Raw genomic sequence first — 27144 nt, forward strand, 5'->3', positions numbered from 1 at the left:
CGGGCTGATTCATATAAGTTTGGGAGCACTTTTGAGAGTCATAATACACATGCAGTCATTAATGAAGCTGAGAAGCCTACAGAAAAGAAATAGTTAAGTTTTTTAAGAAACCTAATTTTATCCAACCTATTTGAAAACAGAACCCTTTTTTCAGTTACGTATTTGTTAAAATCCTAAAAAATTAATATTTTATAGGTAACTCCTGGTCTTACATATGAAGAAACTGAAGTCCACAGAGGCTAAGGGATTATGTCAAGGCCATACCTTGAGATAGTTGGTGGATAAGCTAAAAACAGCTCTCTCCTTTCAAGACTCTACTTCAGTGCTCTCTAGTACTGCATTGTCTCTTTCCTACAACACCTATACTCCTTAAAGTATCACAGACTATATGAACCACGTCTTGGACAAAGCTCTTCTATTACAGGTGGGAAAATACAGTCTCAGAGAAATGAAGCAGTGTGCCCAAAGTGACACATAAAATCAATACCTGTTCGGCTAGAACCGAGCTCTTATTTCCAACAAACACTGGCATCTTTTCTACAACAGCATACTAACTCCTGCATAGCCAACACTTTTGCCTCTGAGGAAAAGGAGTCATGGATAAGAGAGACTTTAGCTATTTAGGACCCAGTAAAATATTTATTAAACCATACTTGTGTCAATAGGTATTTTAAATTAGTTAAATATGATTGTCTTTACTTACAAATGTCATCCACTGTGACAGGGAATCAATGTTTCAAGCTGTTGAACAGGTCATCATCCCTGTCCTGTTGGATGACACCTGTAAATAAAATAAATCTATTTTTGAGTAAGTAGATTTTAAGACAACTAGATTTAAGATGCATGCAGTTTATGGCAAAGAGTGATTTTTTAAATGATTCCTAGTTATGTACTGCTGCAGAAAGATTTCCCAGCGACAGCTATTTCACTCTATGTAACTATCACTGGCCATCAGCACAACAGAATCCAGGTAATGTGACATGTAATGTTGACAGAATTCATAGGGACTCATGGACACTAGAGCTAAAAGGGTCCTCTAGGTATTATGTACCTCAGACTCTTGCCTCTGTGGATAATATTTTTACTTTGTAGGATGGACGACCAAAGTCCTGGGAAGTTAAATGACTAGCCCAGTGTTAAATAGCTAAGCTCCATTAGCTCAAGTTTTTTGATGATGAAAAGTATACAGAGAACACATTCACTCACATAGGTTATCATTAGGCTGATCAACTTCAAAAGACTCACACATATATATTTAAAAAATATTTCACAAATGTTGACTTAGAATATTCAAGCACATCTGCATAAAGTGTAATACCAGTATTAGATATTTAAATACAAGCATTATTGGAAAATGCCACAAATGGAAAATAACCCAAAGTAAGAAAATGGGAACTAGAGAGTGGAAAGGACATTAACTACAGCATGCATTTAGGACTCTAAATTCTGGTTAGTTCCAAAAAAGGTTTGTGGTTCCTAACAAATATGAGTATATAAAAAAACATTTTTTACAAATTTTCTACAGTCTATAATTTAAGATGTTGGTTTCTCTGTAGCCACAAAATGCTACTCTAAGTAATACCTGCCAGAAACTAAAATTTGGACTGAACAATAAACATTTTAAAATTTCCATTCTGTACCCAAATACTCCAAGATAACAGGACGTATTTTCGGATGCTGCCTTGAGGTAATATGGCTGTTATGATGATAACATTATCACCAAACTCATATTGAGTGCTTTACTATGTGCCAAGCACGGTGTGACTGTTTTATATTTACTATCTCATTCAATCCACTCTCACACCAACTTGATTATTATTACAATTTTACATACAAGAATATCAAAGCACAGAGAAATTAAGTAACTTGCTAAGGTTCACTCAACTGGTAAATGGAAAAATTTGCACACAAATCTACTTGGTGACAGAATCCAGCTCAAACCACTATACAATACTGCATTTCTTTAATATAGCAACTCAAGATTCTCAAAAATATAAATATAAATTAACACACCTGTAATACCCCCCTCCCCAACTAAATCTCACTCAATATAAAACATCAAGAAACTCACTCTTTTTTTTTTGGAGGGAGAGGTGGTGATGAAGGGGAGATGGGACAATTTTCAAAGTAAAATCATCTCAATACCAAGGAGTTAAAATTTCTGATGGTAACCTTAAATATATTACAATTAAAATATGACAAATGAAAACTTAAATTGTCTTTTATAATAAAAGTAAATCTTCCTGATTCAATTATTTCCTAAGAGTTCATAAAGAGATAAATCCTCCTGTTACTCAAGACTGATTGATTCTCAAAATAGTATAATAGTAACTGATAGAGTGAATTTAATCATGTATATTTAAAAATATGGATATATATCATTTTGCTAAAGAACAGAACTATTTATAAGGGCCATTATCTTTTAAGGGAAACAAAAAAGTAATTTTGATAGATAATGCGACTCCTCAGTCTTACGTAATACAGCTATCTTTTCTTGACCATAAGGTAATGCTTCTGAACCAAACCCCTGCACTTTTTTACTAGGGCATTTTCCCAACATATTTTTTAAAAAACTGCTAAACTGATAAAATAGGAAATAATCAGGAGTACAAAAAATATACCTGACATATTTTAACTAAACAAGAATTAGATATATGCAAAGCTTAGAACCACAGAAACTAGACGTTAAGGAAAACATGTCCTTTCAAAGCACTGCGGAGAAGTCAATCTCTTCTGGTAATAATGACTTTTTTATAAGGACCCCAAACAGAAGAAGATAAAGTGTGGTTTCGTGGTAGCTTACCCTTTTCTCTGATACCCCATCCTGGCCTGTAGAATCTTTCTCATCAAGTGTCTCTTTCAGGACTGGCATATGTTTTTGGTATGCTGGCTCTCTGTTTAAGGTTGTGTATCCTATGTGCTCATAAATTGGGTTTATCGTCATCTTGGCAATGTATTCTGCTGCCTTGGTTTCAATATAGAGAGTAATCAATCCATCAGTCACCAGATCGTGGATGGACTCAAAGCGCTTCTCCCCAACAAAGTGCTTTCCATCGTAGTAGAGCCTGAAGTTTCTGGTTTGACTTCCAAATCTGCCTCAATGAAATGGGAAAGATGTTTTTAAGAAAAGTAAGCAAGTGAATTCTTTCTGGAAAAAAAACAAAAATAACAAAAACTATTGCTTTGTGTGTCTTCTTTGTTAAATAAACTGTGGCTAATCTCTGAATCATTGAGAATATAGAAAATTAAACTTTTGAACACAAAGAGCGAACTTGCAACAACTTGGGATAACTAGCCAAAAATATGACTACTCTGGAAGGAAAAATTTGGTGTTATTTATCTTTTTAAGCCACTTCATTATAGAAAAACAGGGGAAAATAAACTTCATATCCTATTACAACACATTCTATATTCAGTCAGTTAACTCCATGATATATGAAATTTCTACATTAACATGGTCGCTTCAAGTTCATCAATAAAAATATTCAATGTACTTTAGATCCCAGCATTCACGTCTTTTAATGGGAAAGCTCCATTTAGGGCTCACCTGAGTGTAACGCCAGCAATCATTTAAAGTAGAGCTGATTCCAGAACCTGAGTCATACCATAGGGCAGGATGGTAACAGAAACATACTTTTGCTATTCCTAGCCTCGAGTCAATGACTACTCTTCCGTTTCACTTAGTCCTTCGTCTGTGTCTGCTTGTTGAGTGTGGGCAAGAAATGTTTGCATATATATATGGCATATAAGTCATAAACTACTGGTCTCTAGAAATTCTGTTCTCCCTTTTGAGTTATATTTTGGTGACATACTGTAACATCTGGGGAAGAATGGTTTAGTTTTATGATAATTTCAGTATTTTGCTTCCTGTAGCAAACCTCAGAAATGGATCCAAGTTGGCATGCCTAGCATCCGTGTCCTTGCAAGAAAACAAAGGCAAGAACGTGCACTGACTGTCAATGAAAGCTGATGTCAAAAGGCACCAGGGACCAGCCTCGTGGTCTCGCAAAGGTAGCCCTGAGTGAGTTTGATTAAGAACAAAACAAATCAGAAAGGATATATTTAATTTCATTGTTAAAAATACAAAAACACAGGTGAACTAAAATACTAAAATAACACCCCGTTTAATACTAAAACAAAGTGTTTAAATAGAACTGCAAACTTATGCAAAATATTATTCTATTCCGGTACAGGTTTTATTCCAGAAGGACAGGAGTTAGACACTCCTTAAGATTTTACTTTTAATGTGTCCTTGAAAAAAGAAACACACTTTTATAATGCCTGAAGTATCTGTTTCTATACTTCAAATTAGACTTTAATAATTACTTAATCTGGAACCCAACACTCTATCCATATTGGTCCTTTCTCTAAAATAAAATTTATTCACCTTTTGGTTCTTTAAAAGCAATTAAATTTGATTTATACTTAAGTGAACGTGAATGATCCATATAATTCCACTTTCCCATTCTTCCTTTTCCTCTAATGTTAAAGACATATTTCCCTCAAGTAAATTTTCATTATAATGTAAGTCTAAAAAACTGGAAGGTAAAATTTCTACACCAAAGTTAAACATAAAAAGCTTTTTTCAGTTTAACATATTCCCTTATTATTTCCTCTTTGCTAATGTACATTATCTACTATTGAGAAGTAAACATGGAAAGCCACTTTATAATTTTTAAAAGGTTCTTACAACAATTAACACTCATGGCATTGTTGAACATTAAGTCCCTTCATATACCAGTTGCTTTCAGAGGCGTTTCAATGAGGGATTAGACGAGTTTACTCCTGTAGCGGCTTATGATTTTAGAGTAGGCATTTCTACAATGGGTATGGCACTTCAAATGAAGACTATCCAAGCAATGGTGGCAGGCATTTGTCACTCAATTGTCTTCTAAAATCCGATTAGCATAGGAGCACAGGGTGGAAGGAAAGACGGATGAACTGGCCTCACCTGGGTTGGGATGGTCAGATTGAAGGAGTAGAAGTCTAGGGTTAGACTTCCTGGCAATTTACAATGGGGTTGTTTCTAATCCATCCAAGGAGAGGATTTCCTGGCTACTTCTAGGTTTTTGGGTGAAAAAGACTAATTAAGCTTGTCCTTTATTCTTCCCCACAGTGACTTCAAGAGACCCTATGCACGATTCACAATTCCTCCTGAGCCCACACTTCAACTCTAGACTTCCAGACCAATCCAACTCCCAGTTTTAAGAAAGCTGATCAGATTACTAAATAAAACTCATAATATAGGTTGGTTAAAACTGAACCTCAAAGGACAAGAATATAAATTTCCGTTTTGGAATTATGATTTTTTAAAGAAAAATCGCATTACTTTTACTAAAGAAACTGTAAGCTTCCTTTGCCTACTACATACTGCCCTCTCTTTTACTTTGGAAGATACATAAAAAACAGCATCATAACAGAAGGATAGAGAGAGTTTGCCCCTTCCTTTATCTGAAAGAAAATTTTAGTGAGGTGGTGAAAGGATGTGTCTATTTTACAAAAAAAGAACCATAAAAGGGAGACGCCAAATCTAAGGGCAAAGAATCCTTCCTTAGAAAAGTTAGCACTCATAGATTGTCATTTATCCAGCAAACATTTAACAAGACACCCAGGAACTATATTAAATATAAGATAGTTCATAATAAAGTTCCTGTTTCCTTGGTAACCTCAACAGGAAATAGACAAATATAAAAACAAGTCAATACAAAGTCAAGGTGAAGTGTTGAATTTTAAAAATTTCATCTTTAGATTGATTTCTTAAAAATGATTATAAAAATTTGTATAATCTTGTTCTTATATAAAGTTACATTTCTAATACAGTAATTCATAAAACCAAGTGAATCCAATATCTCACTCATCCTATGTAAACCCAGAAACTCACTGTATAATAACATCTCAGAGCATACGTACTTAAGCTTACATAAGCTCTCAGAGCTGCCACTTGTGTCCAAATACAAAAGCACCTTGCAGTCTTGAAACAGGGTTTGGCCAGAGGCAGGCAAGTCCTGGGCACTATGTGTTTAATAGAAAACCTTGGGCTTGGGCATCAGATTAACTTTAAACCCTGGATCTGCCACTTCTTAGCTGCATTATTTTAGGAAAATCATTCTTCAGATTCTGCATCGAGAAAATAGGAATAACATCACCCTACCCCACATGGTTGTGAGAATTCCATAAGAATATTGAAGTCAAAGCTACGTATATAGTAGGTTCAATGAATGGCAGTTCCCTATCTCCTTCTGTTAGCTTATGCCTCCACAGGAAAGTGCAGAATGAGTTACCAAACAATAAACAGAAAAGTTACTCAATAAATATGCATTGAAGGGGGTTGAATAAATAACTGGTAACAATGGTTGTACAGGAACATCTCTGCATTGGTTGATTTTACAGTAAAAAAAAGGCAAGGAGGAACATTTTGTGAATTTTCCTTCTGGATGAATTTATTTTAATTTATTTTATTACAATTATTTCTCCTGAATAAGTGTGTACTTCTTGGTTAAACAGAGTGGGACTACAAGAGTGCAAAGAGGAGAGAAGCAAGAAGGGCCTTTCCACTGTGCACTGGGAGTTACGTCTCTGAATTCAAAGGAGAAAGGTCAGTGAATATCCTCATATTGAAAGCAGGATGTTAAATAGATCTAGTGACAACTGCGAAACTCTAGGCTCTGGAGCACTGATTTGTAAAAACTGTTAAAGCTAAACGCTTTTCTCTCCATTTTTATAGGAAAATTTTCTTTTTATCTTTTCTTATATTTATTATCTACTTCTGCCCTTGCTTTTTAATAGCTGTCCATTCTTTGTTGAACACTTTTGAAACCGTACAGGCCCAACTCTCACCTAGATAGAGTTCAATCAGACGAAAATTCATTTTCTCCAAAATGGTACTGTAGTTAACAAACAGAAAAGAAAGATGGGGATAATCTGCTTTGAACTGCTACTGTTGTACATAATTACCACTTTCTAGAAAAAAACGTCTTTTTCTCCAGTGATTCCAGGTTTTGGTTTTCATGGTTTAAAAAACTGTTTAATGCTGTGCCCAGTTGCATTCAAACTGAATTTCAAAATACATAATTCTAGCAGCTAGCTTTAAAAAGTGAACAAAACCCTTAATGCCATCTATTCTATTTTTTAGCGAGTAAATCATATTCATAAAAAATCCAGTCCAGGGGTACAAAGTGATGAAAATATGTATAAAGAATAGCCTTTGGGATTTTACTTTACTTTTTCTAAAACCAAGAATTAGGTCTGACTTGGGCCAAAGACTTTGGAAGTATCTCTTCAAAGGAAAGCTCCAAGCTAACAGATGTTTTTTGTTAACAAATAGAAAACAAAACATATACAACACACTTGTCTAAATTAACAATAAAATGTTAGAACTACTTCCAAAACCAACATGTAAAACAATTTTATTTATAATAAATATATACTTGTGTATGGTTTATCAAAGTCAAAGAAGCTAATCTAATGGTGAAATACAAATATCTCATAAATTCATCTAATCACAAACATACCCTTGGAAGAAAGGTTTAAACTGAGACAAGAATTTGATGAGGCATTCACTTAAATACTGAAAAATGAATTTAGATGGATTAACTAAGAAAGGCTAAGGAAGAAAGAACACAGTAATATACAATTTTAAAATACTTTCTAGAATTAAAACTGTTGTTAGGACAGCACTTTCGTCTATCTTGCTATATATAATTTTTGATGGTAAAATGGGCAAAATTATTAAAACGTGAACTCATGATGATACTCCTTGGCAGTATAAATCATCTTCAGGAAGGAAGCAAAGCAGTGCGCCTAACTAAACCTCTAAAAGTGGCCTCAGGCAGCCCTGCGAGGAGGAGCTGATATGGAAGGGTCAGCTGAAGGTCTGTTTAAGAAGCAGCGGGCTGTCTGCCCCCCTCCCCGCACCCTCCCCAATCTTGTCCCCAGTGCCACCCCTTCCCCACTCTGGTGGAAAACTTGTTTTCTGGATAGGATAAAACAAGGAGATTTTGAGCTGAGGAACACCAGACAGAGTTGAGGCAGAGGTACATTCCTGAAAACCAAGTGAAAGTTTTAAATGCTGAAGCTTGAGACCTCCACCTTTCTTCACCATCAGGTTCTCAGAAGGCTTGTACCTTTCCTGATAAGAGCAGAAGATTGTTTTCTGGGAAATCTGATCAGCCTAACCGAAAAGACTTAAGAATAGAGAACTCACCCTATAATTGACAGATGTCTTTCAAGCTTTCAGAACTACTAGTCAGCTTGTTAGTGCCAAAAGAATTTCAATATGAGTAATTAGCTAAGGACCAGTTGACATCTAAGGAAAATTTCCCTCATGAAGGACAAAGACAGATAAACAAATAGAATCAAAGAAAGCTAAAGGAAACAAACCATGTAAGGAGATGAAAAAAATTTTTTTTTAAATTATCAATATGCTCACCAGAACAAAAGTAGATTTCCTATTTCTATTCTTAAATAGGATTTAGCAAGAAACATTCAGCTATTGTAAAAGACACAAATATAGAATATATATTTTAAAAGCAGAAAAAAGGAAATGTAGCATAAATGAAAATCTTAAAAGAAGAAATGAAAGATAAAGTTGAGAAAATATTCAAGAAGAGAAAAAAGACCATAAAATGAAAAATAAGAGAAAAAAAAATAAGAGGGAGAATCAATCCAGGAAGTCCAATATCTAAATATTAGGAGTTCTGGAAAGAGAGAACAGAGAAAGTAGAAGGGTAAGAAATCAAAGAGATAATTCAAGAAAATGTATCATAATTGAAGAAGACAAGTTTACACAATAAACAAAAATAGACTCACCCCAAGAGGGTAAACATGAAAAGGTGCTCAAAGAATAGTCCAGTAAATGCAAATTAAATCCTTAGAACGGCAAAATTTAACAAGTCTGACAATACCAAGTACCATCGAGCATACAGAATAGCTAATATAACCAATACCTGTTATACTGTTTAACAAAAAGGTTTTATATTATCGAGTAAAGTTGAATAAACCACACCCTATGACCCAGAAATCCTGGGTAATATCCCAGACAGTATGAATGATTATGTGCCTTAGGACACACACACACACACACACACACACACACACACACACACACCCATTGGTTCTTTTTCTCTGGGGATCCCTGACTAATATAATAAAATACTGTACAGCAAAGAAAACATACATTTAACAACATAGATGAATTTTTTAAATGTTGGTAACAAAGAGTAAGCCACAGAAGAATACATACAGTGTAGTTTGATTTTATAAAGTCCAAAGGCCAGCAAAATCCAACTGCATTATATAGGAATGTATATATAGATGGTAAGACTATGAAGAAAAGCATAAAGATAACTCCAAAGCGAGTATCGTGGTTAACTATAATGTAGAAGGTAGAGATAATGATAAGAAAGGGAAACATGGAGAATTTCTAGACTACCAATAATATATCTTGATGTAGTAGGGATTATATAGGTTTACATATATTTAAATGTAATTCATTTTTAAAATATGCATGTAAGTTTTATATATTTTTCTGTATGTTTTATAATAAATTTATTATTTTTTTAAGGCAAAGAATATAGCATCCAAATGACGGTCGAAGACTTTAGTCTGGAAGTAAAAGCAATCAGAAACAGAATCCATAGAAGTGTTTTATACTATAGAACTTAAGAACATAAATTTGTTTTTTAAAACAAGAATATAAATTTGGCGATGGGTGTTGGAAATCCAGGCCCCCAGGTCCCACCCCAGACCTTCAGGTTCAGAATCCGCATTGTTAACATGATCCCAAGGTGATTCCTGGGCAGTTTCAAGTTTGAGAAACACCAATCTAATCCGATCCCCTCACGTTATAGATGTGGCAAATGAAAGGTTCAAGTTCGTAAACAGTAAAATAGCAGGTTAATAAAAACAAACCCAAACCCCCAAACAGAACAAAGTAAAATTAAAAACCCCAATCCACTATTGAAAGTGGTTATTTTTCTCAGTTGGTAAGGACTGCTCTATAGTCTCTCCCTGGAAGGCGTCCTAGCCAATGTGAATTCACGTATACTGTTCTCCCAGGCATCTCAAGGCACTGCCAAATCAACAGGTCCCCAACTCAATACTCTCCTCTCCTCTTTCCCTTCACCATTCTTTCTCCAATATCCCTTAATAGAACCATCACCCAGTGAACCCTGCCAAAACTTTCATGACTATCTGAGATTCTACAATCTCTCTCCACATTTAAACTTTCATTTACTGATTAATCTTTCTGAATCTATGCAAACTCCTCCCATTCTGCCACTGAAGTTTATTCCAAGAGAGAGCCTATAACATCATCTTCCCTCTTGAAAATTGTTAATGGTTCATTACTGCCTATAAGAAAAAGTCCAAACACTTTAGTGAGCCCTGAGCCTTTAAGAATCAGTTATTAGTTTCACTTTTAAAAGCACCAGAGACTGGCACAGTGCCTGGCACATATTAGGCTCTAAGTAAATGGCTGTCGAATAGAATAATGAATACTTCACTAATATTTTTTCCAGTTAGCCAGCTAAATGTAACAATAAAAGGTATTCTAAAAAATACATGTGAGTAACATGGAATTGCCCAAAATAAGCAGATTACGAGAGTTTTGTTAGGTATAATTTAAAAAGAAGTGATAATTATCATGATACAGTATTTGTCATTTACAGAGCTGTAATGTTCTTTGTGTGATGATCTCTATAACATGAAACTGCTTCCCATATTGATAATTGGGAGTAAATAAATGAAAATCCACTTTTCTAGTGTAGTGAACCAATTATAACTTCTGCTACCTTCTGTTTTCATTAAATCAGATAAACAATATTAAGTATTATGTCCAGTCAATAAATAAATGTATATAATTATTTAAAGTATTGTACACACATTATAATCTTTTTAAAACCAGGGTAGATCCAGAGACGATCAATATATTTGTATAATTAATAATGGATGTGGCTTCTTCAAGAGTTGGTGATCTGTCCCACCAAAAGCTTAACGAAAATCTTGTTTTCATGAGTCTACTACTTCAAGATAAAAAACCACAGTAAAATCTACAAAAGCATGGAGCTATATACGTGAATCCTTGTAGAGTTCTATACATGTATATAAATATGTGTTTGTGTACTACAAATACAAACCCACATTTCATATACATGCTTTCCAGATTCCTACTATTTAATTCCTTTAAACAACCAAATGGTTTTATTCAATCATTTCTTTATAAACTATACAATTCTAACAACCATATACAAACTACAATTTCAACCTGAAGACTCAGGTTCATTATCATGAATACACCACTACTAGAATTTTAGTGTCTGAATACAGAAATATCCCAGAAGCTATTATAGTGTATTGAGTGGCCTTTCCCTTATTTACACTGCCCTTAATTACTGAACTTAAAGTTCTTGAATCTAGTTTTACATTTTTAAAATCCTCTTTGCAGATCATCACCTATGTTCACCTTCTAATCTGCTACTTTGAATCTGCTGTAAACTTGGAAAAAAGACAAAAGGATTTATTAGTATTATACAGATTATAATGGGGATTACAGGGCATTTTTTTGCAATAAACACATGGGCTCTGTGGTAGCTATTTAGCCACTCAAGGGCATTTCCCACTTATTTCCAGCCTCTCAGCCATATTTCGGACCTGAGGTGGCCAACATTGTGACCTCCAGATAAGTAGGATGTTACTGTAGACGAGCAGAGGCAAGATAAATTTGGTTAAGTATATACCTTTAAATTTATTACCTAGTGGTCATTAACAATAAGCAAATTATTATATAAAATGCGTCATAAAAATGCCTCACTTTAAAAAGCAGTTTATTAATGTATAACATATACAATAAACTGCATCAAAGTGCACAACTCAATGAGTTTTGACAGAAAATACTATCACAGTCAACATTCAGAACATTTCCAACACGCCCCAAAGTATCCTCATGTCCCTTTGTAGCCTATCCTTCTGTCCCTCGTCCTATTCAACCACTTACCTGTTTTCTGTCATTATAATTTTCTACTGTTTTATGTAAATGGAATTATACAGAATATATTCTTTTGTGTTTGGATGTCTGTTTTTAACACAAAAATTTACTTTAAACTGATGGATACGGTTCTCATTAGATTTTAAATACAACCAGACCAGGATTTCAGGCTACGGAAAAGCAATAAACCAAATTTGTAATTGCTACTTTATTTCTGAAGTTGTTCTTAAATAGCTTCTTGTCTCTAATGAAGATGTTAGGTATTAGCTATAATCAAACTGCTGGTTGGTAAAAAAATAATTATCAACAAAGCCATGACTGCCACCTGTTGACTTTTAATGGCTAATAAAGGCTCAAAATGTTATACACAATGTACCTGGGTGTGTTCATTTTAATAATAATATTTAACATTTTTTGAGTGTTATGTGCTAGGAACTGAGCATGCATTACCCCAAATAATCCTTCTAACACCTATAAGGTATTATGGTATCCTCATTTTATAGATAGGGAAACTGAGATTTACAGAGATAAGTAATTTGCCCAAAGTCATACAGAAAATGGTGGAACAAGAGTTTGAATCCAGGACTATCTGAGTGCAAAGCCACGTTCTGAACTACTGACCACATATACTGATTTAAAACCACAGGGCCAAAAAGGTCATCAAAAGCCCAGTAATTGGGTTGTGTATCATTTAGAGCAACAGAGCAAAGGAATCATGAATATCTGTCCACTTAAGAGATCCTAGATAAGAGCAATAAATAGAATGAAAAAGGCCTTCTTTAGTTCCTTATTTATGAAACGAACTGTGCCACAAAGAAGTATTCTAAATATGACAATTACTTAATGCAATTTTATTAAATAAACCCAGTATACACAAAGCATTGCATGAGGTTCAAGGAAACCAAGGTGAGTAAGACTTAGTTAATGCCCTGGAGGACCTCAACTCATTTGTAAAGATAGACAGAAACACAAACAGATTACTCCTGTAGGTGGTACCTTGTTCCTAAGGATACTCAGGGAACATGTGAAGATCTTTTCAGAAAATAAGTTAATACCCATGTGATCAACACCAGGCATAAATATATTCAGTAGAGACTCAAATATAATCTTGAACATTGAGCACCATCCCTGAAAATAAAAACACCCGAGTCATAAATAGATTTCTAAGTGAGCCTAAAAACCTGGCAGCTAACATCTTCCGCAACCCTTAGGAAAATTTTTGAAAGACCTAGCAGGAGGAATTAATCTGTCGCTTGGAGAATGACCACAACTGAAAGCAGAGACAGAGCCAAAAGCTAACACAATTGTCTGAAACAAGCAGATGGGGAGCAGGAGGAGGGAGGAACACTCACTCAGAACACGAGCCACAGGGCAGCTATTTTAGCCTGTGGATAACATGATATATTCATAAGAGATCTATCCTACTGGACTCAGGGAAGACAGGACAATTTAAGGAGGGGTGGGTGGGAGGACAAACCAGAAGAAACATTCAGTTTGATAAGGGTCATGTGTACATATAAAAAAAATATAAGAGTAAGATGGTGGAATAGGCAGTCCCAGCCCCTCTTCCCCACCCCAACCCCAAAACACACCAAATAACAACAATATATGGACCAAAATCCTTTTAGGAGAACTCCAGCAACTATTTAAGAAACTGCAGTGACCCAGGCAAGTCAAAGCCAAGAACTGTACTGAAATGGGTGAGCAAAGCTGTTTTATCATATCCACGATCACTCCTTCCCTATGTCAGCACCGCTCAGCTTGGCTTGTGGCTTCTCTTTGGGTGTTGGGGTGGGGGCAGAGAACAGTGGAACATGTGTCTAATGTTCCGGCTTTTCGGAGGGCTGCCTGACGGACTGGTTATTGTCTTGCCTGATTCAGAGTGCTGATGGAACTGGCATAGTTTGGATGCTCAGTGGCAGGGGATGGGGAAGTGGGGTGTTGCTGAAAGCAAGGGAAAGTGGGGGCAGCTTGCTGCAGCATGAGAGCTCCTGCAGTGCCCCAGAAAGAGGCTGTTATGGCTTGGCACAACGTGTTACTCCTCTCTGAAGAGGGAGGGAGAAAAATGGAGAGAGAAGCATGTGTCCAGCTTTTCAGAGAACTGCCCAGGGGATTGGTATCTGTGTTGCCTGATTTGGGGAGCTTACAGGGAGCTGGCAAACTTTGGATGCCTGAGGGCTACTGAGAACAAGGAGAGGAGGGAATCCTGCTCCTCCACGATCAGAGAACCTGCAGTACCACAGACACCAGACAGTACAGAGATTACAACTGACTAAACTCTCTAATTGGGATATCACACACACAAGCCCAGAGAAATCATATAACTCTCCACCACCCCCTCCAAGAATGTCAGAGGTCCCCAAAATATCTCCCTGGGCTGATTGGTGAAGGTCTTCCTCTGTATGAAGCCAGTCTATAAAGATAGGGAGAAGTGGTTGTTTTAAAAAATACATAAAACTCAGCAAAAAGGAAAAAAAAAAAGAAAAAGACACAAATCACATGAAGAGCCAAGGAAACATGGCCCAATCAATGGAACAAAAATAAATCTCCAGAAACTAAACCCAAAGAATCAGAGATCTATTAATTAATTACCTGACAAAAAATTCCAAATAATTTTCTTAAAGAGGCTCAATGATCTAAAACAGAGCACAGATAGATGACTACATGAAATGAAATCAGGAAAATAACACATGAACAAATTAAGAGTATCAACAAAGAGATAGAAACTATAACAAAGAAAGCCCAACAGTAATTGTGGAGCTAAATAATACAATAATTAGAAGGATTCAACATTAAACGTGGTCGAGCAGAAGAATCAGCAAACTTGAAGACAAGTCATTTGAAATTATTAAAACAGAAATTATTAAAAAAGAAAAAGAAAAAATAAAGAAAAGTGAAGCTCCTAAAGGACTTACGGTATATCATCAAGCAGATCAATATATGCCTCATGGGAGTTTCAGAAGGAGAGAGGAAGAGGAAGGCACAAACAGCTTATCTGAAGAAACAATGGCTGAAACATCCCAAATCAGAGGAAGAAAATGGTCATACAAATTCAAGAAACTCAAAGAAGTCACAATGAACTGAAACAGGTCCATGCTGAGACACTTAATCATACTGTCAAAAGTCAAAGACAAAAACAAAGAATCTTGAAAGCAGCATGAGAAAAATGACTTTATGCACAAGAGCTCTCATAATATTATCAGTGGCTTTCTCAGCAGAAATCTTACACACCAGAAGGGAGTGGGATGATGTATTTAAACTGCTGACAGAAAAAATACCGTTAATCAAGAATATTATATCTGGCAAAAATGTCCTTCAAAAATGAAGGAGAAATAAAGATTATCTCAGATAAATAAAAGCTGAGGGAGTTCACCATCACCAGATCTGCTTTACAAGAAATGCTAAAGGAAGACCTGCAAGTGGAAATGAAAGGACCCTAGACAGCAACATAAAAGCATACAAATATATACAGCTCTGCTGGTAAATGTAATTTTATAGACAAATACCAAACACTGTAATACTGTAAAAGAGGTGCATAAACACTTCTAATTCTTGTATAGAATTTAAAATGCAAAAGCAAAAAGTAATTATAACACTATCTTAATGAATACACATTATATAAAGATGTAATTTGAGAAATCAGTAACGTAAGTGGAGGTGGCAAGATATAAGAGTTTTGTATACTATTCAAGTTGTTTGTTTTTTGTTTAATTCTTTTTATTGGGGAATATTGAGGAACTGTGTGTTTTTTTCCCAGAACCCATCAACTCCAAGTCGTTGTCCTCCAATCTAGTTGTGGAGGGCACAGCTCATCTCCAAGTCCAGTCGCTCTTTTCAATCTAGTTGCGGGGGGTGCAGCCCACCATACCATGTGGGAATTGAACCAGCAACCTTGTTGTTAAGAGCTCCCACTCTAACCAACTGAACCATCCGGCCCCCCTCAAGTTAAGGTTTATCAACTTAAATTATATTGTTATAACTATAGGATGTTTTGTGTAAGCCTCACGGTAACCACAAAGAGAATACAAATAGAGGATACACAAAAGAAAATGAGAAAGGAATCAAAGCATGTCTATACAAGCAAATCAATGAAACACCAGGGAAGGCACCAAGCAAGGAAAAGAGGGACAAAATCGCTATGACAGACGGAAAACAATTAACAACATGGCAATAGTAAGTCCTTCCCTATCAGTAATTAGTTGAAATGTAAACGTATTAAACGCCTCAAACAAAAGACAATGAGTAGCTGAATGCATAAAAAAAGATTTAACTACCTGCTGTCTACAAGAGACTCACTTCAGATGTAAAGGCTCAAAGTGAAAGGATGTAAAAAACATCCTGTGCAAATGGTAACCAAAAGAGAGTAGGGGTGGCCATTTTCATATCAGACAAAACAGACTTTAAGTCAAAAATTGTCACAAGAGACAAAGATGTTATATAATGATAAAAGGGTCAATTCACAGGGAGATATAACAATCATAAATATATATGTACCTAAAATCAGAGCACCTAAATATATAAAGCAAACATTCACGAAATTGAAGGGAGCAATAGTAACACATTAATAGTAGAAGATTCCAATACCCCACTTTCAATAATAGGTAGAACAACTAGACATATCAATAAGGCAAGAGAGGAATTGAACAACACTGTATACCAATATAACAGACATAAACAGAACACTCATCCAGCAGCAGCAGAATACACATTCTTCTCAGGCACACAGAGAACATTCTCCAGGATATATCACATTAAGTCACAAAACTAGTCTTAAAAAAATTTAAGAGGATGAAATCATACCAAGTATCTTTTCTAATCACAATGGAATAAAACTAGAAGTCAACAGCAGTAGGAAAACTGGAAAATTCACAAATATGAGGAAATTGAACAACATATTCTTGAATAACCAATGAGTCAAAGAAGAAATCACAAGAGAAATTAGAAAACATCTTGACACAAATAAAAACGTGAATTACTAAGAGGAAAGTTTATAGCAATAAAGACCGACATTAAAAAAAAAAGATCTCAAATCAATGACTTAACTTTACACCTCAAAGGAACTAGAAAGAGAAAAACAAACCAAAGTTAACAGACGGAAGAAAATAAATTTTACAGCAGAAATAAATGAAGTAGAGAATAGAAAAACGACAAGAAAAAACTGAACACAATTAAGAGTTAATGTTTTGAAAATATCAACAAATCGACAAGCACTTAGCCAAATATAAAGACACACCCAGACAAATGGAACTGAATGGAGAGCCCAGAAGTAAACCCTTATGTATATGGTTAAATGATCTTTGACAAGTGTTCCATGGCTACACAATGAAGAACAGGCTCTGCAACAAATGGTGCTGGGAAAACTGGGTATCTACACACAAAAATATGAAGGACCTTTGTCTTACATCATATACAAAAGTTAACTCAAATAAAGACCTAAATGTAAGACCTGAAATTATAAAACTCCTATAAGAAAACATAGGGAAAAATCTTCATGACAGTGGAATGGGCAATGATTTGAATATGATACCAAAAGCACAAGTAACAAAAACAAAAATAGACAAATGGGACTACATCAAACTTAAAAACTTCTGCACAGGCAAGAAACAATCAACAGAGTGAAAACGTAACCTATAGAATGGGACAAAATATTTGCAAACCATATATCAGACAAGGGTTTAATATCCAGCAGCATATAAGCAGAACTCATACAACTCAATTTAAAAGAGTAACTTGATGGCCACTATTAAAAAAACAAAAACAAAATAACAAGGCTTGGCAAGGATGTAGAGAAATTGAAATCCTTGTGCACTATTGGTGGGATTGTAAATGGTGTAGCTGTTAAGAAAACCCGTATGGAGGTTCTTCAAAAATTAAAAATAGAACTACCATATGACCCAGCAATTGCACTTTAGGGTATACATACAAAAGAACTGAAAACAGACCTCAAAGAGATATTTGCACATTCATGTATACTGAAGCATTATTCACAATAGGCAAGACGTGGGAGCAATCTAAATGTCCACTGAAGGATGAATGGGCAAAGAAAATATCAGCCAATTACAAAAAAAACCTGCATAATTCCACTTATATGAGGTATCTAAAGTAATCAAACTCAGAAACAGAAAAAGAAAGGTAGTTGCCATGGGCTGGGGAAGGGGGAAAGGAAGAGCTGTTCAGTGGGTACAGTTTCAGTCATGTAGATGAAAACATTCTAGAGATCTGTTGTACAACAATATGCACAAAGTAAGTCATTGTTGAAACAATATATATATATATATATATATATATATATATATATATATATATATATATACACACACACACACACATATATATATATTTCAGAAAAATAAGGATGCAGGATTACCAAATTGAGACAAATTAATAACTGCTCTTTCCTCAGTAAATCCAAATACAGCTCTTCATACAAGACAACAGAAGTTATTATCCATATGTGGCTATTTGAAATATTATCCCTATCCATGCCAGACGTTTCTGAAATCTGAAAGACTCTAATATACGTATATATATATGGCTTTCCATTTCCCCTCAGCTCAACTCACAGGAATTGCTTATTTTCATTGACAGAGAAGAGTTAAAGATTTATTAATATTTTCAGCCAGTAGAGGACAGGCATGTGATTGAATCTAGACACTTAAACATTTCTGGTGCAAGGGGAAAATGAAAGGCTTCACCTATTAATTAAAAATAACACCTATACTGGACTCCAAAGCCACATCTATGAATGCTTATATGACATTTATAAAGTCCTCAACTATTTTTGGTTTCAATATTTTTCACTCATATCAATTGGAAAATGAAAAGTCACAAAGGCCAAATCTAGAATTAAAAAGAAAAAAACCCACTCTTATAAAGAGCCTGTTTATATTCCCGAGCTAGAACTGGATACTGCTACATAACTCATTCACTTCTATATGCATCCAGATATGACAAAGATTAAGTTTCTAAAAGAGAAAACCACAACCTCTCTTGTTCACATCTTCAAAATTCATCATATTTGTTTTTCAAATGTCAGGCTCATCTAGTTAAATTTTAATGTGTATTACCAACCATATATAATATACATCTTTCCTATAATGGTATAAATTATATTTTATATACACTATAAATGTCATATCAACATTCAAATCATCTATACACTTTAGTGAAATGGCTTATAAATAAAATGAAAAATAGGGGAGGGAGGAGAAAAGTAAGAAAGAGAGGAGTTTCTTTTCCCATCTTCTACTGATATATTCTGGCAAATCTAAAATTGGTGTGCTTTGAAATTCTGAAATCTGTGTTCTGCCACAATCTGACTAGAAGAAGTTGTATAATTATTTGGAAACTCGTGCTCTTTCTTATTCAAAATGGATGCTCCAGTTTCTGAAATCCACTGAAATTTAAAGAATGGAAGATAACTGTGTCCTGAAATAAGCAAGATCTTAATCACTGTGTATACTTACTGCATGTTTATTATTTTGTACATTATAATCTCAGAAAAAATGCATTTATTCGTCTATATTTTGACAGGGCAGAAGCCTAGAAGCCTATCCTTCAACAGCTGACAGCATAAATGACAAAAGATTATTTCTACAGGATCATGACAAAATTATCTTCAGAGAAAGAAATCTGTCTGCGTGTGTGTGGTACATGAGATATACGTATATAAACGTACTTTTTCAGACATTTCCAAGATATGCTAGTTCTACTGAGTGGATAATTTTAAAAATTAAAACATTTCAAAGTTCAGCTCCACAGAACAAAAATATTCTTCCTCTCCCACACTAGTTCATAAATGAACTAGTTTCATCAACCTATCTGGTGTCTAGCTGAACTACAGATATATGTATGTACTTTTATTTTGGAAACACACACATAACTTGACTAAAGAAACCACAAACAGAACTGAAAACTTGTTAAACAAGATAGCTCTAACTAGAGAGAGAATAGGCTCCCCTGAATTGATCACAATCTATTCTCTTCAAGGACTGTCAATAAAAGGAGGAGCAGGGGGGAGGCGAAGGAAAGAAGAGCCAGCTTTTAGTATTTCCCCAAATGAATGACCGACCTACCTCTAAATAAGACAAAATCTGACAGAAACCTATCTTATTAAATTTCTTGAATTAGATCAGATTCTCCTTTATACAGTCATAGATCCCTCTGTTTTTCCCCTCCATAGAGCTTGCGTTAGTTTTTACTTCATATATATGGGGCAATTTTATTAAAGTCTAATCCTCTCACTGCCTGATAAACTCCACAAGGCCAGGGATCTCAACTGGCTTGTTTATCCTTGTATCCTCAGCACCCAGAAGTGTATCACTATAATTTTTTAAAAACAAAGCAACAACAACAACAAAATACTTCTTAAAAATGACCAGAATATTATTTATTTTGGGGTCAGTGAGACTATAGGTAATATTTTTCTTTTCCTATATTTCTGCATTTTATAGTTCCCATATTGCACGTATAAATAAAAAACAGAAGTTCATGATGGATCTAAATTTAAATAAGTAAATATAATAAATGACAATCAAAGTTTTAAAAAATTGGGAGGCAAAACTTGACTTTAAGAAGAACTAATTGAAATAGCAAACGTCTCACATATTACTGACATGGAAAATATTCGTGATATATAGCTAATCGAAAAAGTATACCATAAAATAGTGTACGTGGTATGGAACCGTGTTTGTTTAACCCAAGAAAGTATTAAAATTCCATATACTACAATTTTTATAGTACTTATCTCTAGGTAGGATTAAAGGTGATTGTTTGCTTTTCTTTCTGTTTTTCTACATTTTTAATGTTTTCTGTATTGTCTGTATGTTAGGAAAAAACTAATCTCTTTAAACAGCTCTGAACTCTTGTGCATTTACAGTATGTCTCAATTTGTGACCATTTTCAGAAACATCTATTTTTTTCAAGTTAGGGATGCCGTATATTAAACTACCCACTCCCTATTGTGTCATCTCAATTACCTTCTATAGTTTGTTTTATTAAAGTATACTTGACCTGAAGGTCCTTCATATAAATTAAATTAAACCAATATTTTTTAAAAGCTTATGGCACTGATAACATGGTATTACATTTTTAAGTAAATTATGCTATCCTTTTTATCAATAGCGATTTTCTGATATTGCAGGACTACTAAATTCTATTGTCATGTACTCTTCTATCCAGAAAATGTTCAAAAAAGTGATTTATAATCTTAAGAGAAGCAGAACACCATTTTCAAAACTTATTCTGCAGAACATTATTTTCCACTTATTCCAAATAGCACAACAAGGTTTGCAGGAAATGAAACGAAACCATGGTAACCAACTAAACCCATCATGAGCTATCAGATCAAAAGAACACATAGTACATTACACGTCAACGCCTACCAGCAGCATAATCCTTCCCCAGTTCCTTTTGATCCTTCTTCCTGAACATGAAAAAAGCTTTCAACCAATGTTCATTTTTTTAAAATGTGAAAGCCCCTTTACCAATATATTATAATTCTCTGACTTTACCCAGAAACTCTTTGGCTGAGTTCACTTTAAAATAGTTCACAACCAAATAGTCTGAGATTCAATTAAGAATTGTGGGTTTTTTTTAAATCATTAGCAAAACTACATTTACCTCAATGCATTTTATCATTTTCTAATGCAGTAGCAATAGTTTCTTCATACTAAATTTTCAGAGCAGAAAAGAATAAATAACATTCTCACAGGAATTCCTTCCTTAATAGAATCTTACCAGCATTCTCAACTCAAAGCCACAATAAATTAAACCACAACTGTATTTACATAATAGAGTAGCCCCATTTTATCATCTTGCTATCCATTCTGTCACCAATCTTCAACTCCCCATCAAAGGAACTGTAGCTAAACGAACAGAATCTATCTCAACATGTTCTTAACTACCAACCATCAGACAAAACTGAATAAACAAGGTACTGATGGCTTCTGTCAGGCATTAGCTGTTTATTACATAACTATATAGCCAGGCAGACAACAAGGCAAACCTCTGTAAGACTGGAGATTATCTTTGCTGCTATGGTTAGACAACGCCTAACAATGATCACTTAAAATAAAATACAATTGACATATATACCATAAAAATATTTGTATATTTTATATATAACCAATTTCTGGAAGGACACACAAATAATTGTGAATTGCATTACCTCTAAGGAGTGGAACTAGAAGTGGTGGGAAAGTACTATAATTATCATTATATAAGTTTCTCTTATTTGGAAAAAAAAATTCTTTTTACCACATCCATGTGTTGTTTTCATAATCATAGAGATGTAATAAATTATATGGATGCAAATATGCTATTATTTTAAATAAATTATTACTGTTTTGTGAAAAGTTATTCAAACTCACTACAAAATTACTTTTATAAGCACAAATGATCACCAAATGATTTTATAATGGAATTTTAGCTTTAATAATTAAACTTTATATATACTTAATTTGGCTTTTCTCTTTTTTGGGGGCCCATGGTGAAAAGTTAATCCTTGAGAATTAGTTGAGTAAATCTCATCCTTAAAATCTTTCAATAAATGTTTATCTCCTTTGTAAAAATGGTAATGTGTTGATAACTTAAAAAGCATTATTAAAAACTCGTTGATTTAAAAGCTGAATTTACTCTTATGCCACATTCCTTGTCAACTTACATAAAGTGCTGCACGTTACATTACTTGGATTTTTTTAAACAAGTTACAGTTTCTGTTTCTTAGCTTTTTGTTCTTTGTGCAAGTTAAGTCTCGGCTTTCTTATCTACAAAACACAGAAAACATAGTACCTACCCCATAAGATTTATTTTGTAAATAAAACTGAGTTTTCCCGGCCTGAATGCCATGAAAAGAGGTTATAGGTTACAAGCTATCAAACCCATCCAACCCTTTCAGAAGCTGGGAAGGCTGGATGCAGCCAAAGTCCGTGGGCCAGTCACATTTGTCCCTGATCGGCCTTATGCATTTACGTCCGTGTACCACATAACACTGTCATTTTCAATGGGTGCCACAATATGAAAAAGTATTGCGAAATACTGAAAGATAATTCACAAACTATTTACCCTAGTGCCTGATACAGTAAATGTTAATATTTATAAAACCGTTAACTCCATTAATAAAATATTTGGGTGTGCCAAATAATTCACAGGAAAAAAGGCACATTATCAACACATTCTAGGGCTGTATCTGATTACCAAGTAACAGATCTTAAATTAAGATAACCAGGTATGTTTTCTACTGTACCTTAAGGTAGATATACAAGTCAGATCTCAGATTCCCTTTTCGAAGTAGATAACCAGAGTTATCTCTCTCATATCAGTTCCTATTGATTAGCCTCCAAATGTACTCAAAATTGAACTCCACCCTAAATGAAATGGTCAATGGAATTTGTTTCATGCTGTGCCTTTAAAATACAAAAAAAATCTTAAAAACAGCTTTTTGATTTCTCTACTTTTGCTTTAAACTCATTGCTGTGTGTATATACATATATACATATACATATACATATATATATATATATATATATATATATATATATATATATATATATATATATATGCGTACTTTTGAGAGGAAGTTTGAACAGATAGAATACTAGTGAAGAAAAATCATACTAAGCATAAAAATGTTTAAAATGAAGTACCATTCAACAATAAGGTGCAAATCAAAACCACAATGAGATACCACTTCACACCCACTAGGATGTCACATCCACTGTTTAAATCAAAGACATAGTAAGTGCTGGTGAGGAATAGAGAAACTGAAACCTTCTTATATTGCTGGTGGGTTTATAAAATGGTAAAACAAGTTTGGAAAAAATTTGGCAGTTCCTCAAAATGTCAAACATAAAATTACAATACAAACCAGCAATTTCACTCCTAGGTATATATGCAGGAGAAGTTAAAATACACAAGGTGTGATCAAAAAACACGGTGAATGCTGCTGCTGAGTGACATCCAGTGGAAAGACAGGGATCTTCAGTACAGAAGCAGTGCACTGAACCTTAGAAACAGTGTGTGACAAGTTTCAACTTGTTCGGTGCAGTCAGTTGGGTGTGAGCTACGGTTGAGAGAAGGTGTGTTTTAAAGTGTGCCATAAATCATGAATCACAAACAACGCATTAACTTGAAATGGGCAAACTTTCATCCTCCATCATGACAATGCTCCATGTCACACATCCCTTCTAGTATGGCAAGTTCTGTCAAATAAAAACATTACAGTGTGTCCTCATCCATATTCACCAGATCTGGCACTGTGTGACTTCTGGCTCTTCCCTAAAGTCAAAATGACCATGAAAGGTAAACGTTTTGAATAAATTCAGGACATTGAGGCAGCCATGACAGCGCAACTAAAGACATGAAAGAGGACTTCCAGAACTGCTTCAGAAAGTGGCAAGAACAATGGGATAAGTGTGTTCAAAGCGAGGGTGAGTATTTTGAGGGGGATTAATAGCAATGTACCTTTTACGATAATACATTTTTTTAAAATTTAAACATTCACTGTATTTTTTTTATCACACCTTGTATGTCCACACAAAAACTTCTGCACTTAGAGCAGCATTATTTATAATAGCCAGAAAGTGGAAACAACCCAACGTCCATCAACTAATGAACAGATAAGCAAAATGTGATATGCATGCAAATACTAGAACATTATTTGAATATTATTCACTAATAAAAACGAATGAAGTAGTGATACATGCAACAGCATGGTTGAACCTTAAAAACATACTAAGGGAAAGAAGGCAGTCACAAAAGAACACATATTATATAGATGTTTCCATTTATGTGAAATATCCAGGATGTATAACTCTATAGAGACAAAAGTAGGTTAATGGTTCCCTGGGGCTGGGGGTGTGGGGAAGAAATCAGAAGTGACTGCAAATGAGTGGGAGTTCTTTTAGGGTGATGTTTTAAAATGGATTTTGTTGCATAACTTTGTGAGTGCACTAAAAACCACTGAACTGAATACTTTAAATGGGTGAATTGGTATGTTATTTATAACTAAATACTAAAAAGGTTTAAAAAAAAAAAGAGTAAGATACCATAACATGCAAAAGCCAAGCTTGCAAATAAAGTTAGAAAAAAAAAAAAAAGATTGCTATTTTGCAATATATAAAAACAGTGATTGGTTGCCACAGGTAGATGCTTCAGAACACTCTTTGCATAGGTGAATCTTTTTTTGGTCCAGGAAAAAAATCAGCAAAAGGAAGAAAAAGAATCTGCAAGGCAATTAGCCCTTAAATTTTTTTATCTATCAATTTAAGCTTATGTATCAAAAAGAGGTGTTTAAAAAGAAAAAGAAAAAAAAATAAGGAGGGTGTCTATCTGAACCTACCAAACAGCAGATCCCTGGTAGATTTTTCTCCTTCTTTTCCTCCTCAACTCCCAGCATGTAATTCTAATTTGTTAACTGAAAATAAGAACTAACTCAAAGGTTCTTAATACTCAGCCTATACATTTTAAGCTTTCTCTCCCTGTAGACAGACCACGTAGGAAGCCATTAATCAGAAGATTGCTTGGTGAGCATAGAGTCCAGAGCGAGAGGAATTGAGTATATCAAATGTTTAATGGAATATTTCTCAAAGCGTGTCCCACAGAGGGACTCCATGAAAAGATGGTCTCATGATCACATGAGTTTGGGAAATGCAGTATAGTTATATTAGCAACACTCACATGGTTCCTTGTATTCACCTCTATACTAGAGGTAGCACCGCCAATTGGCCTGGACTCCTCTCTGCCACAGACAGGACTCTAGAACACTGGCCTCTGTGACTTCCCTCTCTACTGCCCCCAAAGAGGACCAATTCTTCTTCTGAACAATTATTTAAATAAGCTGATGCATTCTACTTAGAGTCATATTTTCAGAGATTTAGGAGGCGCTATTTTCCACTGTGATTAAAGGTTGCAGCTAGTGTCTTCAATACTTCTCAAAATGAAAATAGCCCTATTGACTTTGGTTGATTGTAAAAATTATATACCTGCATTGTAAAAAACAAAAACCAAACAAACAAACAAAAAAAACCCCAGACCTCAGAAAGGTACAAAGGTACAAATTACCTTTAAATTCATCACTCAGAGATGAACGCTATGAACATTTTAGTGGTCCTTCTTTTAGACATCTACTACATATGTACCCAATATATACATAATTGTACATAAGTAGTATGATACTATACATAATGTGCTGTATGATAAATTTTATTTTTCATATTAACATAGGCTATATAGATACACAAATATATATGTATACACATATATTTCAGAATTTATCAAATAATATGATACATTTTTAAAATACAATAAATATGTCCAAGCATAGTAACATTATGCTTTCTCAGTTTTTAAATTCTCATTTGTTCCCCATTATCTAGAATTTTTCCAAATAATTTTTTTTTAATTTTTATAAAAATTTATTTGAGCCAAACAGAGGGCATGCCAAGAAGCAAGATCTCAACAGACTGAGAAAATGCTTCCAAAAACAATTTTTATCTTGATGGTTGGTCAGCATAAAACCAACAAGGAAGTGCCAAGCAGTGTGGGTACAAAGAATTCTCTGGAATACGTCCAATTCTATCCCAGAATACCCAGATCCAAGACTTGGGGATTATTGAGACTCTTGCACATATGTCATCCTGCTCTTCTCCCAATTTAGAGAAGCTAAAATGAGTCAGACTCAACAGAAATGTCTCTGGAATTGCCAAATTTGGAGCTAACATTTCTCCTCAAAGTGAACCCTTTAAAATCTATAAGATATCTAGAAACCCTTTTAAAGATCAGTTTTCCATAGCCAAAAAACAAAAACAAAAACACAAAAAACTGTTTACTAAATTAATTATCTAAACAATTCTGGTAAAACTTAGCTCCCACTACCCTTTCCACTCATTATTCTCATTGCTCCCACAGTGATCTTTCTAAATTAAAAAATGTAACCACCACTCTCATCTATTAAGCTTCTTCATCGACTCCCATTTCCTACAGATAAAGTTCAAATTCTTCAGCATGAAATACCTGGCTTTCTTGGCGTCCTTTTTGCTAAAACTTCCTGCACTCCCAACACCCAGCCACCTGCAGAGAACACGGCTGTGTTCTATATATTCCTGCCTGGCTGTTTCTTCCCCAAACGCTCATTTTTCATCACATCTTATCCTCTACCTGGC

At 34.6% G+C, this 27144-nt stretch overlaps 1 protein-coding gene across 2 annotated transcripts in view; it reads right to left on the minus strand.

Annotated features, from left to right (window-relative positions):
• The window catches only part of CHN1 (chimerin 1), a 173776-nt gene that overhangs the window by 71033 nt on the left and 75599 nt on the right, over positions 1-27144 (minus strand). Inside the window, exon 7 of one of the 2 annotated variants that reach the window (XM_019727475.2) lies at positions 2804-3092. In XM_019727475.2, coding sequence (XP_019583034.1) covers positions 2804-3092 — 289 coding nt within the window. Of the gene's footprint in view, positions 1-703; positions 728-2803; positions 3093-27144 lie in introns of those variants that run through there. The other variant, XM_019727476.2, reaches the window with a different exon arrangement.

The sequence above is a fragment of the Rhinolophus sinicus genome, linkage group LG01 (assembly GCF_036562045.2).
Source record: "Rhinolophus sinicus isolate RSC01 linkage group LG01, ASM3656204v1, whole genome shotgun sequence".
Classification (NCBI taxonomy): Eukaryota; Metazoa; Chordata; class Mammalia; order Chiroptera; family Rhinolophidae; genus Rhinolophus; species Rhinolophus sinicus.